Source organism: Drosophila albomicans, chromosome 3 (genome assembly GCF_009650485.2).
Source record: "Drosophila albomicans strain 15112-1751.03 chromosome 3, ASM965048v2, whole genome shotgun sequence".
Lineage (NCBI taxonomy): Eukaryota > Metazoa > Arthropoda > Insecta > Diptera > Drosophilidae > Drosophila > Drosophila albomicans.
The window spans coordinates 5,182,120-5,194,908 of NC_047629.2; the positions used below are offsets into that span (position 1 = coordinate 5,182,120).

The 12,789-nt window shown below is 37.3% G+C and overlaps 2 protein-coding genes across 8 annotated transcripts in view; one reads left to right on the top strand and one right to left on the bottom strand.

Annotated features, from left to right (window-relative positions):
• LOC117566863 (ataxin-2 homolog) overlaps positions 1-12,789 on the top strand; it is a 50,482-nt gene that overhangs the window by 25,739 nt on the left and 11,954 nt on the right. For all 5 annotated transcript variants that reach the window (XM_034246460.2, XM_034246461.2, XM_052004746.1 and 2 more), the window contains 3 exons: positions 6,402-7,355; positions 10,315-10,560; positions 10,983-11,227. In XM_034246460.2, the coding sequence (XP_034102351.1) occupies positions 6,971-7,355; positions 10,315-10,560; positions 10,983-11,227 (876 nt within the window). In that variant the 5' untranslated portion in view covers positions 6,402-6,970. The remainder of the gene's footprint in view (positions 1-6,401; positions 7,356-10,314; positions 10,561-10,982; positions 11,228-12,789) is intronic.
• Positions 1-12,789, bottom strand: part of LOC117566864 (sodium-dependent nutrient amino acid transporter 1) — a 193,250-nt gene that overhangs the window by 14,759 nt on the left and 165,702 nt on the right. The window lies entirely within an intron of this gene.

A 12,789-nucleotide genomic window follows, 5' to 3' on the forward strand; every position in this document is an offset into this window, starting at 1 on the left:
TTTTTTTTACCTGCTAGTTGTGCATTTTATGCGACTATTAAATGGTTCCAGGCTTCAATTGGCCAACACTTTGATTTTATTTGATTACATTTTTCTTGGCGCTTTTATGAGTTGAAAACTTATTGGCTTTTGTCTTTGGCGTCTGGCGAATTCAGAGAAAACATTTGTTTGTTATGGGAAATTGCAATGGCTTACAGTTTGGCTTAATTAACATTAAATTTGTAAGTTGCTTGGTCTTTCAAAAAAGTGTTAAGACAAAAGCAAATTGCTGCTAAATTGGCACTTAAGGAATTTTGTTAAGCTGGCAAACAGAATGTCCTCGTTTTACCGTGCTCAACCATCGTCTTGTCCGTCTGTCAGACTGCCTGACTGTTGTTAGCTCAACACTGGCTACACCGGTAGTCAATTAAAGTCTAACTGATGTTTAACAATTTAATTACGAAAGTTAACAAGTTTAAGTTGAACTGCCAACTACCAACGGGCAACCGGCAACTGGTAACTGGCAACTGGCAACTGGAAGGTGACCAGTAGCAAGCAGCTGCCTGTCGGCTGTGTCTCGACAATTCAATTGTCCAAAACGGAAGGTGTTAGGCAAAATATGCCAAAGGCTGTATACATTTATAATATTTCGACAGACATTTTTGACCTCGTTTTGCTTCTGCCGAGATAAAAATGTCGAGTGACTTTCAAAGCGAAATGGTGAGTGGAGAAGACTCAAATGTTGCATAAATATATTACATTAAAACATAAATTTTGCAAATTAAATCTACTTAAATTTGAAGAATACTTTTAATATTTCAGAACGTTTTCTTAAAGTGTATTTTTTTGACTATTTAAATATTAATTTGTAATTTTGTCAGCCAATTAAAATGTCAAATTTTACATTTCTGTTTTGTTTTTTAAATATTTTGTTTTCGTTTACTACACCGTATTTTAGCTAATTTGTGCTCGTCTTTGTGATTAATTTGCCCTTTACATGGCGTAAAGTCTGCCTTTATAAGCGTCTTATGAAATTTGCATCTAATTATTGTGCATTTTCCATTTAGTTAGCGTTGCCCAGGATTTTTTTCTTTTTGCTATTTTCCTCATATTTTTGTGGCAGCTGCATTTGTGCCGTTTTTAATGAGTTTTTGTTGCAAGAAAATGTTGTTGTTTCGCCAAAGTTTACACGCTTGACCAGCGGCTACTTGCTGACGGACTCGTTCGTAGCTGGTTGACTGACTCTTTGGATGGTTGGCAACTTGACTGCTTGACTCGCACTTGAGGCACTCGAAAAACTAATCAGCGTCGGCAAAAGTGCGCCGAGTGCCCCGCAAGTTTTACGTTGATTGTGTTGTCTTAGTTCGAGGGTATAAATAGGGTATGTTAATGTGCTGGTTAAATGGGTAACAAATTTCAAAACACAATATTATAGCCTAATTAAAACCTTTCTTTAGTTCAATGGCTTTTGTTATTGTAATATTACCCGCTTAAGGGTACGCATACATCTTAGCTATTTGGCCTAAAGGGTATTAACTTTCTTGCTTCGCTTTTGTTGGCTGACCCGAGACTTTAGAACATAATTAAGTCTGTTGCAGTTTAGCCAAGTTGAGCGTATTTAATGAGCACGCCATCCCGGTTGTAACCAGGCCTGGCCAGAGAGAACATCGTTTGTGTTTTGCGAAACTTTTTTGGGGGTAACTGCAACATTTTCGGTCAGTTTTGGACTTGACACGGGTCTCGTTACTTATCTTGCTCATTTCCTTTCAGTGCACTTTTGTATTGCATTAACATCGTCATTATCCTGTGTTATCCTTTTGCTGCTTTTGCTCTTGCTTGCTAATGTTCTAGGCACTTTCCGAGCTTTGGTGCTGTTTTTATTTTAAATTATGTCCAGGATCTGGCCCTCTCAAGTGTTTTCCTTCCGCAGCGCTCAATAGCATAGTTATTAGCTATTGTTATTGCTGTTGTTTTCTCACGTTGCTGGTCTTGTTGCTGCTTGTATCTGTTGTGTGCTTTTGCCTTTCTCACGCCTCTGCACTTTTATTCACTGGGCAAATGTGTTAAAAGTTCCGTGCACGCTTCGTTGCCTTCCTGCCCGCAAGTGTATATCCTGGAAAATCCTGTTGCGTGTCTGTCCCCACCGCCTGACGCATTTAATTTTCATTATAGTCACTTGACTGCACACAAAATTATGCCATCAGTTGAATGCAGGAGAGATGGCGCGATATAAGTACTATAAATAAATTCAACTTATTCGTATTGCTTTCATTGCTTTGCTCAAATAACCTGAGCATCTTTTGCACTTACGACCTAACAAAAGTATTCTAAAATGAATTTTACATTTAATTTAAGTTTAAATGCTTGATGAATTTAGCTTTCCAAGTCTTATCAGCTTTTTGCAATTTCTTTTTTATTAACAAGTTTTAAAAGTTACTTTAGTACTTTGTCTTGGCTGACTTATTGACGGATTTGCAGATACAGCACACAACATTCTCAATTGCATATAATTTGTGGTCAATGAATATCGAAGCCTATTTTGTCTGAAATGCAAAGAGTTGTGCTCTTTACTTGGTCTACTAACTAAGTTCTCATCTCATACCATGTTAGCAAAATGTTAGACAAATCTTATTCGATGATCTGCAGGCTCAAAATTAATTACACCCTTATACTTTATGGATAGTGGGTATAAAAATTATATTTGTTAATCTGCAAATGATGATTACTTAATTGTTATTAAAAGTATGTAATCATTTATTAGTGGAATTTAAAATTGTGTGTAAAATACTGTTACATCAGAAAGCATAAACATCACAATTGTCAGTTAAGTAAAAATAAATCCAGAAAGCATTTTAAATGCTACTTAATCCTTTCGCTTAAATGGGATTAGGGTCTAACTTTGAATTGGTGAAGCCTTGAAAGTAATACTGTACTACAATTTATAATTCTACGTGGATTAATTAAACTCTGTTTTAAGAAAGAATCCCAAAAAAAAAATAAAATGAAAACCAAACGAAAATTCCAAAAATATTTAAGCTTCAGCTGCTTTATCCTTTTCCATTTATGTTATTTAGTCATTTTGTCTTGTCTTGTACGTTTTATACGCTGGTGCTAAATGTCAGCGCAGCAATTAAATTGGGAATAGGCGACAACGATGACAACGACAACTACAACTACAACGACAGAACCAGAGACAATGAGAACGAGAATGAGAACGACGACAATTGGGAGAAAGGCAGAGCGAAGCGAAAGGAGTGACGTTGCAGTCGTAGTTGGAGTTGGAGCTGGAGTTGGGGGTGAAGAGGGTGAAGGTTGACTTGGTGTCCGGAGGATAGCCCTTGGCGCTTGGCGTGTTATAAAATTATGAAGCAAAAATTGGATTTAAAAAAGCTTGGAACTGCTGCTGGAGAAATGGGATAGCCATTAGCGTCGCTTGGATGTCGTTTACAGAGCGCTGTGCTGTGGCTGCTGCATTTGATGAGTTTAAAAATTGTAATTAAACTGCGTTTGTTGTCATTGCATTTATAAATAATAATAATAAATATTGCATAATAAGGCAGACCCCTCCAGACGGTTGGCTCCAGCCAAAGAAAAGCGCTCAAAAGGAAATGAATGGAAATGAATGGCACGATGGGCAAGGGCTCAGTCAGGAGTGAGGCATGCAGGGAGGGGCTTGAGCTATAGCGCTGCAGTTGTTGGCAATGGCAGAGCAAAGTTGTTTCGTTTAACTATTAAAACTTTTGCAGCAACTTCATAAAATGACGTGCGAAAAACAGCGCGCAATGAAATGAAAGAAAAATGCCATTGAAATCAACTAACAGGAGAACTCCCTTTTCTCTTCCGAGTTTATAAAGCAGACCTCTTTTTGCTGCGTGTTAAAAGGTTTTTGGCTTGGGCCAAACACTTTAATTAAAGTGAAATGCAAACATTTCAATTAAGTCCCGGACTAAGCTGATTTCAATCTGACTAAAAGGGATAACTTCCGGCAGACATTTTGCCTTTTGCTGTCGCCTCAAGGGTTGCAACTTCTTTTGCCTCCTCCTTGTCTCCTTCAGCTCCTCATGCTTCAACTCGTTGTCCGGGTCGTGCGTGCTTGGTTGCCTGCCAGCCAAGCTCAAATGTTATCCAAGCACAATTAAAAGGGCATTGCCCATTGCTTGCGACGTCGATGCTGACACGCTGAACGAAGCGATTGACATTAATTTTGCATTAGCCAACCCTAAGTCAAGTTGCTCATACGCCACGTTAGCCACAAATTTAATTATGCACGCTTGGCAATAAGAAAAGAAGAGAAAAGAATCGAGACCACATACAAATAACAAGCGCCTTTTGTTAAAGAGCCAAGTAGTTGACCTACCAGTCGCCAGTCTCTTTTTTTATTTTCCAATTAAGTAAATTGCTTAAGCCAGCTGCAGCTAGGCTGCTCCTTTATTATATAAATCACATCGGATCAGGCTAGCCAAATGTTTTTTGTCCATTGATAACGGGGCGCCGTGTCAAATCAATAAAATAAACAAGCCCTAATCGCTGTTTTGTGCATGTGGCTTCTATCATCGTATTTAATTGGGAGATATCTCCATCGCACTTGTTCGATACTTGTGTCTGGCTTTAATTGATTCCGGAGAACAAGTCTAAGCGTATTATTAGACGGGCCTCAACTTCTATGCCATAATGATTAGTTCTTTGATGTGTGAGCCAGACACAATTGCCATTACGAGTGCGGTTCCTTTCCTTTCGGTCTGCCAACATTCAATTTGTACTACACGACCTCCCATTGTTATCGTTTTAATGCCTTACGAGTATGACGCCCTTTAATGGCCTTAATCGATAATGGGGCCCATTGTAAACGCCTGGTAATCTTAACGACCTCAGTTAAATGAGCTAAATGAGATATGTCAACGCTTTATATGGTAATACGACTATGCGACTATTGAAATATATGCTTAACGATAGCGCTTAGCGAGTGCGCCTTAGAGTGAGAGTAGATTAACTCTTAAGCACACTATGCTCATAGTTTGATTGCGGAACTACATCTCTCAAGTATGTTAGATATTCAATAGAGAGTTTAACAATCGTAATGGTTTTACTGATACTTCTGATTAACACTTATTCATAAAAATATTTAGGCTATGTTGGTGAAATCGGTTCAAATGGTGCTCAGTTAAATTACATCATTACATCATTATTCTATTTTTTATGAACTTATTTTTATTATCACAAAATCTCCGAGTATTATTTATTATGTATTTATAAAAGTAGACAAAAATTTATAAAAAATAAATCTCCGAGTAACATGACATTAAGGTTCGATACTTTGCCTTTATTTGCGTCTTTAAACCATTTTTACTTTCTTGTCTTTGTAACATACACAAACTATGTTCGATTCTAACAAATTTCAAGATATATGCGCACAACAATATTATTGTGTGAACATCGTTCAATCATTATGGTTAGTCGTTCAATTTATTGAAAGCACAAAAGTAAGACACATGAGTTTAAGTGACTAGACGATAAGAGACAACAGACCGCAAAAAAACGACTCATCAAAAACGAAACATGTGAAGAAGAGTGAACTAAAGATCAAAAGTGAACAACAACAAACTAATGAACAAAATTGAACTATAGAACAAAAAAGAACGATGAAGGTATTTTTTTCCATCGTTCGTCAACTAATCCAACACTGCTTCAAACTATGCATTTAAATTGGATTTGCTATGTTGCAGTTCATAAAGACTGGAACTGACACCAACAATGTTATTAGGCATATTGACTACTTCATAATCTATTTAAACGTGATACACTACTGAAATTACGGAAACTATTGTTGTTACTTCGATAACTTTCAGGTTCGATAGCGTATTAAAAGAACAGAGCAATAGCCGAATAGAACTGATTCTCAATTTTTCAAAGAAGAGAACGCTGGCTTTGAATCGATTAACATCGATAATATGAAATAAATACAATTATTTTTGAAATATAAAATATCTAACTTACAAAATAAATGAGCCGGAATGGCCATATAAACTTAGCATCTCTAATAACAACGCATAAGAGTTGTTGAGGGTACTTTAATTGGGTAAATAAGTCAAGTCCTGCATAAGTGCTTTTAATTATAATCACAAGTTGACTCGAAAAGTTGAATGAGAACGACTTTATTAATATAACTATAATTTATTTTGCGAGCATATGTTCACATGTGGTTACAATTATGTGTGTTGGCTGCTGGCTCACAATATTGTGAGTATTTAAGAGTTGCTAATTAGATTAAGTGAAGTGTCAAATTTTAGTGTGTTTTCACTTTGCCAGCAAGTTGTGTGCGCTTAACCTGCCCTCAAGTGCACTTAAGCACAAGCAACGCAGCCAACAACTGCAGCGACAGCAACAACAACTATTACAATACTAGCATTTGTTTTCTATTACAGGAGTCAGACGAAGGTGTAGGAGACGAGCGAGGCGAGCGAGGCATGCAAAAGCTGGCTGTGTGAAGGGGAATAAACTGGCACAACAACTTTAAAAGTACAAACCAAGTGCAGAATTGAAGAGCACAGACCGAGCAACAATGCAAAATGCGATGTCAGCAACAGCAACAGAAGCAGCAGCAGCAAAAGCAACGACAACGACAGTAAAAGCGAGTCAACAACAGCTTAAAACATAATACGCTCATGGCAAAGTAGGAGGCGGTATCCAGAAGAAGAAGTCACCGAGTTGCATTGGAAAGAGGGGAACAGAACAGAACAGAACAGAGGGCTGTGGAAAAGTTAGAACAAAGCGTCAGCAGAATGATGAGAAATCTTTGCTGTAATTAGTAAACGGATGGCTGACAAACTGCACTGTGACTATGAATCAAATGTTAAGCTGGGCTAAAGCGGAAGCGGAAGAGGAAGCGAAAGCGGAAACGTTTGTGCAGGCCCAATAAAACAGACTAAATGTTTCGTCGACCGCGGCAGAAGCGATTGCAGCAACAGCCACAAATGCTAAACAGTTTGCGATCATGTGCGACGTTGAGAAGGCGATTAGGAGCAATCAAAGCGAAGACAATGACGATGATCAGGACGATCGAGAACAACAACAGCAACAACATCCTCACCATCAACACGAGGACGACGACGACGAGGAGCAGCTGCATCTCAATGATGCCACAGACGTGAAGTCAACGGCTTTGGCCACATCGTCCAATAATAATGGCACCAAGCGATGCTTGGGACAGCTTCTGAAGATATTGCTATCATCGCCAGGTCTTGTAATTCTAGTCACTGGTTACTCTGTGCTCGGAGCTCTGATCTTTCCTCTGCTCGAAGCACCGCAGGACCTGAGCAAATCGGCAGTCATTGCCAAAAGCCGTGAAGATTGCCTTCGTGAACTCTGGATCATAACGGGTGAGTGAACACAGCTCGGTTAAGAAAGAAATTAGAATTTTTGAGTCTAAATTGAATATAAATTTCAAGACTTTCTGTTGGCTGCTTACAATTAAGAATTACTTTAATAAAGGTCATGTTAATTTCAAATATATTATTTGGACTTCTTAATTTCTTATATATTATTTAATTTGTCGACGTAAAATAGTAGCAAAATTATATATTGGTGAACTGAATACGATATAATTTTCTTTATCGATATCGATCGTAGCTAGAAATTTATTTATACTAGATGTTCTTGGAATACACATTTTTAAATAAAAGTACATATGTATATATATGTATATATTTATAGAAGAAACTTATGAGATAAGAATCTTTTATGTTACTGTATATGAAAAAGTATTATTAATTATTAAATTCAATTTAAATATTAAATAATATAATATAATATTATTATGTTATTTTTATATTCAAAATTTGGAATTTAAAATTAATTTTGACTTTTACAATAAAATTACGATATTTACGAAAATAGAAATTTATTTTAATTTTTGTAATAAATATTAAAATTAAAAATGAGACCTTTTTATACCCGTCATGGTTGTTATAGTATATGATTCCTGAATATAAATGAAATCAATTAATAAACACAATTCAAAAGGCTATTAATATATTTCTAAGTAAGGCCATAGTAAATTTTGTATTACGTTTAATTTCCTCAGAGCAGCAGCAGAGTTCAAAGCCGTATTTTTCTTTTTTGTTAAACATGATTTATTGTCATTTGTATCGATTGCTATGAGGTGCAATTTAATGCTATTATTTTAGCTGCGCATGCAATAGGGAATTCACGAGAAGGAGTATTTGCCAAAAAATGACTGCAACAATTTTGAAAATGTTATTTATTTATAGATACATTTATTATGTAGTTAAATTTTGGAATACTTTACTCTGTTTGCAAAATATATTTCAGGTAGCAACCAAAATCTACCCCATGGGTATCCAATGGGTAACGGGCATAGAATTTATGCGGCAAATATTACCCGCAGTGAACATAAATTTCAGTATTTTACGCATGATTTCATAATGGGCAACCCACATTAAGTCTCATTAATGGAAATTAATGCCAAGCAAATATCAATATTTTAATTGAAATAAACTCACACCTAAATACACGCAGACACAACCAAAACAGTCGCAGACAGAGACAGTGACAGAGACGGAGACGGAGATAGAAGCAGAAAGAGAAACGCAGTCAATGGAATGCAATTTCCAATGCATAAATTGAATAATAACAAAATATTTGCATAGCCAAATATTTAGGTAACCACAGGAAAACAAATTTCATGAATTTTCGCGGCACTTGCATATAACTTGTCGTCGAACTAATAGCAGTGAATTTTGATCTATTTTATATTAATTACTTTGGCACTTCCATTACAGCTGCCGTTGGCACTTAACACAAAAGCATATTAATTCAGTGTGTGTGTATGTGTGTGACTGTCGCTGTCTCTCTGTGTGTGTGTGCGCAAGAGCTTATGTTGATTTAATGAAAATTTCACATCATAAATAAGCTAATTAATTTACACGGTGTTTGTATTTGAAATTGACGCACCTGGCGTATGATTAATATCATAGACTATTCATTTAATGATGTCGGCCTCCGCCACAGCATAAGCCTTAGATAAAGTTTCGAAATTAGCCAGTTAATTTATTTGACAAATTCGTGACTTTCACCTCGCATGTGCTCTAAAGTATAGAATGACGAATTTCCCAGATTAAGTTCATGATAGCAACATTTAATTAAGATAATTAATGCGATAACATATGACAACAGTCAACACAAGATATGTCCAATAATAGGAAAAATAAAAGGCAAATTAAGAACAAAAATTTAATTTGAGAAACTCAAATTAAATGGTCTTTTTAATAAAATTGAATCTTTTAGCGTGAAGTGAAATATTACTAATTAGAAATACAACCAAAATATTTATAATGCATTTATGTTTTTGAAATGTGGTCTACTTTTAATAATCAGACGAACTTCCACAAAATGAAGTATCACACATATCTTGAAATAGGAAAATATGTATTAGTTACATAAGTTTGTTTAAAATTTAAAGACATCAAATTGTATTTCAAGTTATTGGTTGTAAATTAAAGCAATCAAGTTAGATTTCACCCAAGAAGCTGCTTTAAATGCTGCAATACAGCATCGAGCACTTTCTAACTAATTTGCTATTAAAATGACTACAGAGTGTATTCAGTATGTGAGCAGTATTCGTCTAGAACGCCTTGAACACTTAAACTCATGTACTTTGGTATTTACTTACAGCTCCCAAGCATCTTCACATCACCAATATATGACCTATGCGTATGCGTTGAGTATCGAGTGTTTCATTTCATGTTCAATGTTCAATGTAGAAAAGGGGTCGCTGTGTTTGCTAGGGGGGTTAGGGGGAAAATTGTGCCCATGGGGCCCGAAGCTTCAGACTGTTGTGGCCCAGAAAGGCCAAATGGCGTCAAGTGGGCGTTGGCAATGACAAGTAACGATTCTTGATTCTCCTCTTGCTGTTTGTTACTGATGTTGTTAACAAGATGCGGCATCTACCTCTACAATTTGCTGGAAAGGCAAGGCAAAATCAAATGCGAGCATCGCCTCAAGACATTTAGCAAGCCATCAGTGGATGGAGGGGAGCAGCAGGGTTGTGGAGGGTCTAACCATGAGATTGCCAAGAGTGCGCCACTTGGCCAAAGGTCGTAAGCCGAGTCTGTGTTAGACAGACGACAAAAGGTTGTCATTGCATTTTACACAAAATTGCATAATTATTACGATTATTTTATCTTCGTTTCGTTTCGTATTCCATTTTCAGTTTTCAGGTTTTCGATTTTCGTTTTGTTTCTTGGTTGGCAACTGGCAATTGGCCAAAACACTTAACCCTATCCAATTATGTTGACCTAATTGTGCCATTATTTGCAGAGAAACTAAACGTTCTGTATGAGCGCAATTGGACGATGCTGGTGCACGAGCAGCTGCGACGCTTCGAGGGCTCCATTGTTGCTGCAACGCGGCCAGGTGGCGGAGGTGGTGCAACATCGGCTCAACTTGCTGCTGGCGGTGCCAGCGCTCTGGGCCATTTTGGCTACGACACTTTCACCGGCGACACACACAGCTGGACATTCAGCGAGGCTCTTCTCTATTCGGTGACTGTGATAACGACCATTGGTGAGTTTTTCAGATCAAGCTCCGCAAGTTTTCATTTTGAGCCGCTTTGGCTGTTTACTGTTTATCATTTGCATTTCACTGAGTATCATGGCCAACTGCTTATTATGTTTTCGGGGCATTAAAATTTATGGCGTGGGCCTGTAATAACTGTAAATATTGACATTTGCCTCCGGTTGCTTCAATGCTTGCCACAACGAGCGAAGACAAGCATCAGGCGTATTACGTATACGCCCCATTGCCAGTTGCCACAGACAAAATATTTGCATATGGTTAAAGTCTTTACTCCATATATTGTAGAGTGCTTTTCAGCTGAGTTCTGTATTTGGTGGTCGTCGGGAGATGAAGAGCAGATTAAAGCCAATTGGTTTATGCCAGACAATGAACTCGATTCATATCTTATCTTACGCTTATTTCCATTCCAGGCCATGGCAGCCTAACGCCACGCACAGCAGCTGGTAAACTAGCAACGATATTCTACGCACTCTTCGGCGTGCCCTTGATGCTGATGTGCCTGTCTAGCCTTGGTGCGTTGCTTGCTGAGGCGTTGCAATGCACGTACATTCGGCTTTGCTGTCAGTTGCAGCGAACGTCAGGCGACAGCGGGAGTGAGAAGAAGACGTCAGCGACGGGAGCGATGACAAAGCGACGTCATTCAGCTAGCAATGGGGTAAGTCAAATAGTCAACAGTGCGTATGATTGATGCAACAGCTGCGCATTGTAAATGAGTATTTGAGCTATAAGCAGCTCAACTTACTCAAACTTTATCGTGTTCACTTTTTATGGATTTTAATTCGATTGCTTGCCTAGAAAGCTGGCACGGCAAACTTGTTCACCGGCAAGGGAAGGCAAGGCAAGCATTGTTTACTGTCAGACATCTCACTCAGCTCGTATAATAGTTAACTGTTTTTGAAATCTTGGCCAAACTATTTACTATGCCTTCCGAACCCAAGCCCCAGGACAAAGTTACAGCACTCTGATGTATCCTGTTCATGGCCACAGTTTCGGTCGGTCACTTGCCATAGACTAGACTGGACTGAGTGAGAACCATGCTGGGCGTAGTCCTGAGGCTGATGTTGCCTAAAAAACAAAAAACTTTCACTAGCTGTTGGTATTTTTGCGCTCAAACTTTTCGTTCTTACAAAAGCAACGTGTTATTTTTCCTGCCAGTAGTTTTCATTGCTCCTTTTACCAAGTTTTTCACAGTCAGTTGTTAAAAGGGGAGAGTTACTTTACTGATACACCAAGTTCAACAATTTAAGTTGTTCAATCTTTTTATGAAATTGTTACTTTAAATTTATCCAAATATTTATAATAGAAAAATATTTGTTTGAAAACTATTTGTATAATAACAAATATATTTTGCTGTTTATTAATTTCTAAAAATATAGAAAGGAGGAAAAAATATTATAAGAACTACTTTAAGAACTACAAAATGTAAAATGATTGTTCAGGGATAATAAGCTGACTTTTCTTGCCAACTTTTCTTCCAAAAGTATTGAATCTTGCCATAAGTTTTCAATGTACTTTCTTACTACGAAATGTGAAATAATTGCTCTGGGATAATAAGCCGACTTTTCTTGCCAATTTCCAACAATATTGAACCTTGCCATCAGTTTTCATTGTTAATTACTGCTTTGACTGGCTTGCTGAAATTTGACCAGAGTCTGAAGCCTTCCATTTACCATCTCTGATTTAGCCAGCTCATTTCAAACGCATTTAGTTTTGGTTTTTGGGGTTTGGTTTTGTGAACTGCTGCTGAGGCTGAGAGCAACCTTAGAAATATGTACTTACACTCCACATTGATTTTGTATTTCGATAGGGCAAAACGAGTTTTAATTAAGACAACAGAAACCTTTTAAGTTTACAAACCCATTTTGAGAAATGCTGGGTGCCTGATGGGTGATTGTTTTGGTATTTGAGCGGCAACTGAAAGTTTGTAATTGATTTGAGCAAAAAACGGAAAGAACTTTTTTATGTTTGTTTTTGGGATCGTGCTACAGATTGCGGGTTGTCCAGAATGTTTCATTTTTTTATATTTTGCTTTTCCAAATCAAGTAACTTTTTTTTGTACTTTTTTTTATTTGCTGAGATAACAGAAAGTTGCCTGTCGCACGCCATATACATATATAATTTGTAGTCCCAACCGAAACCAGGAGCTAGAGCCAATCCCTTTGCTTGTTTGCATGTTTTGTGCATTCGTGCATAAGTTTTGTAATTCATTTGTTTACT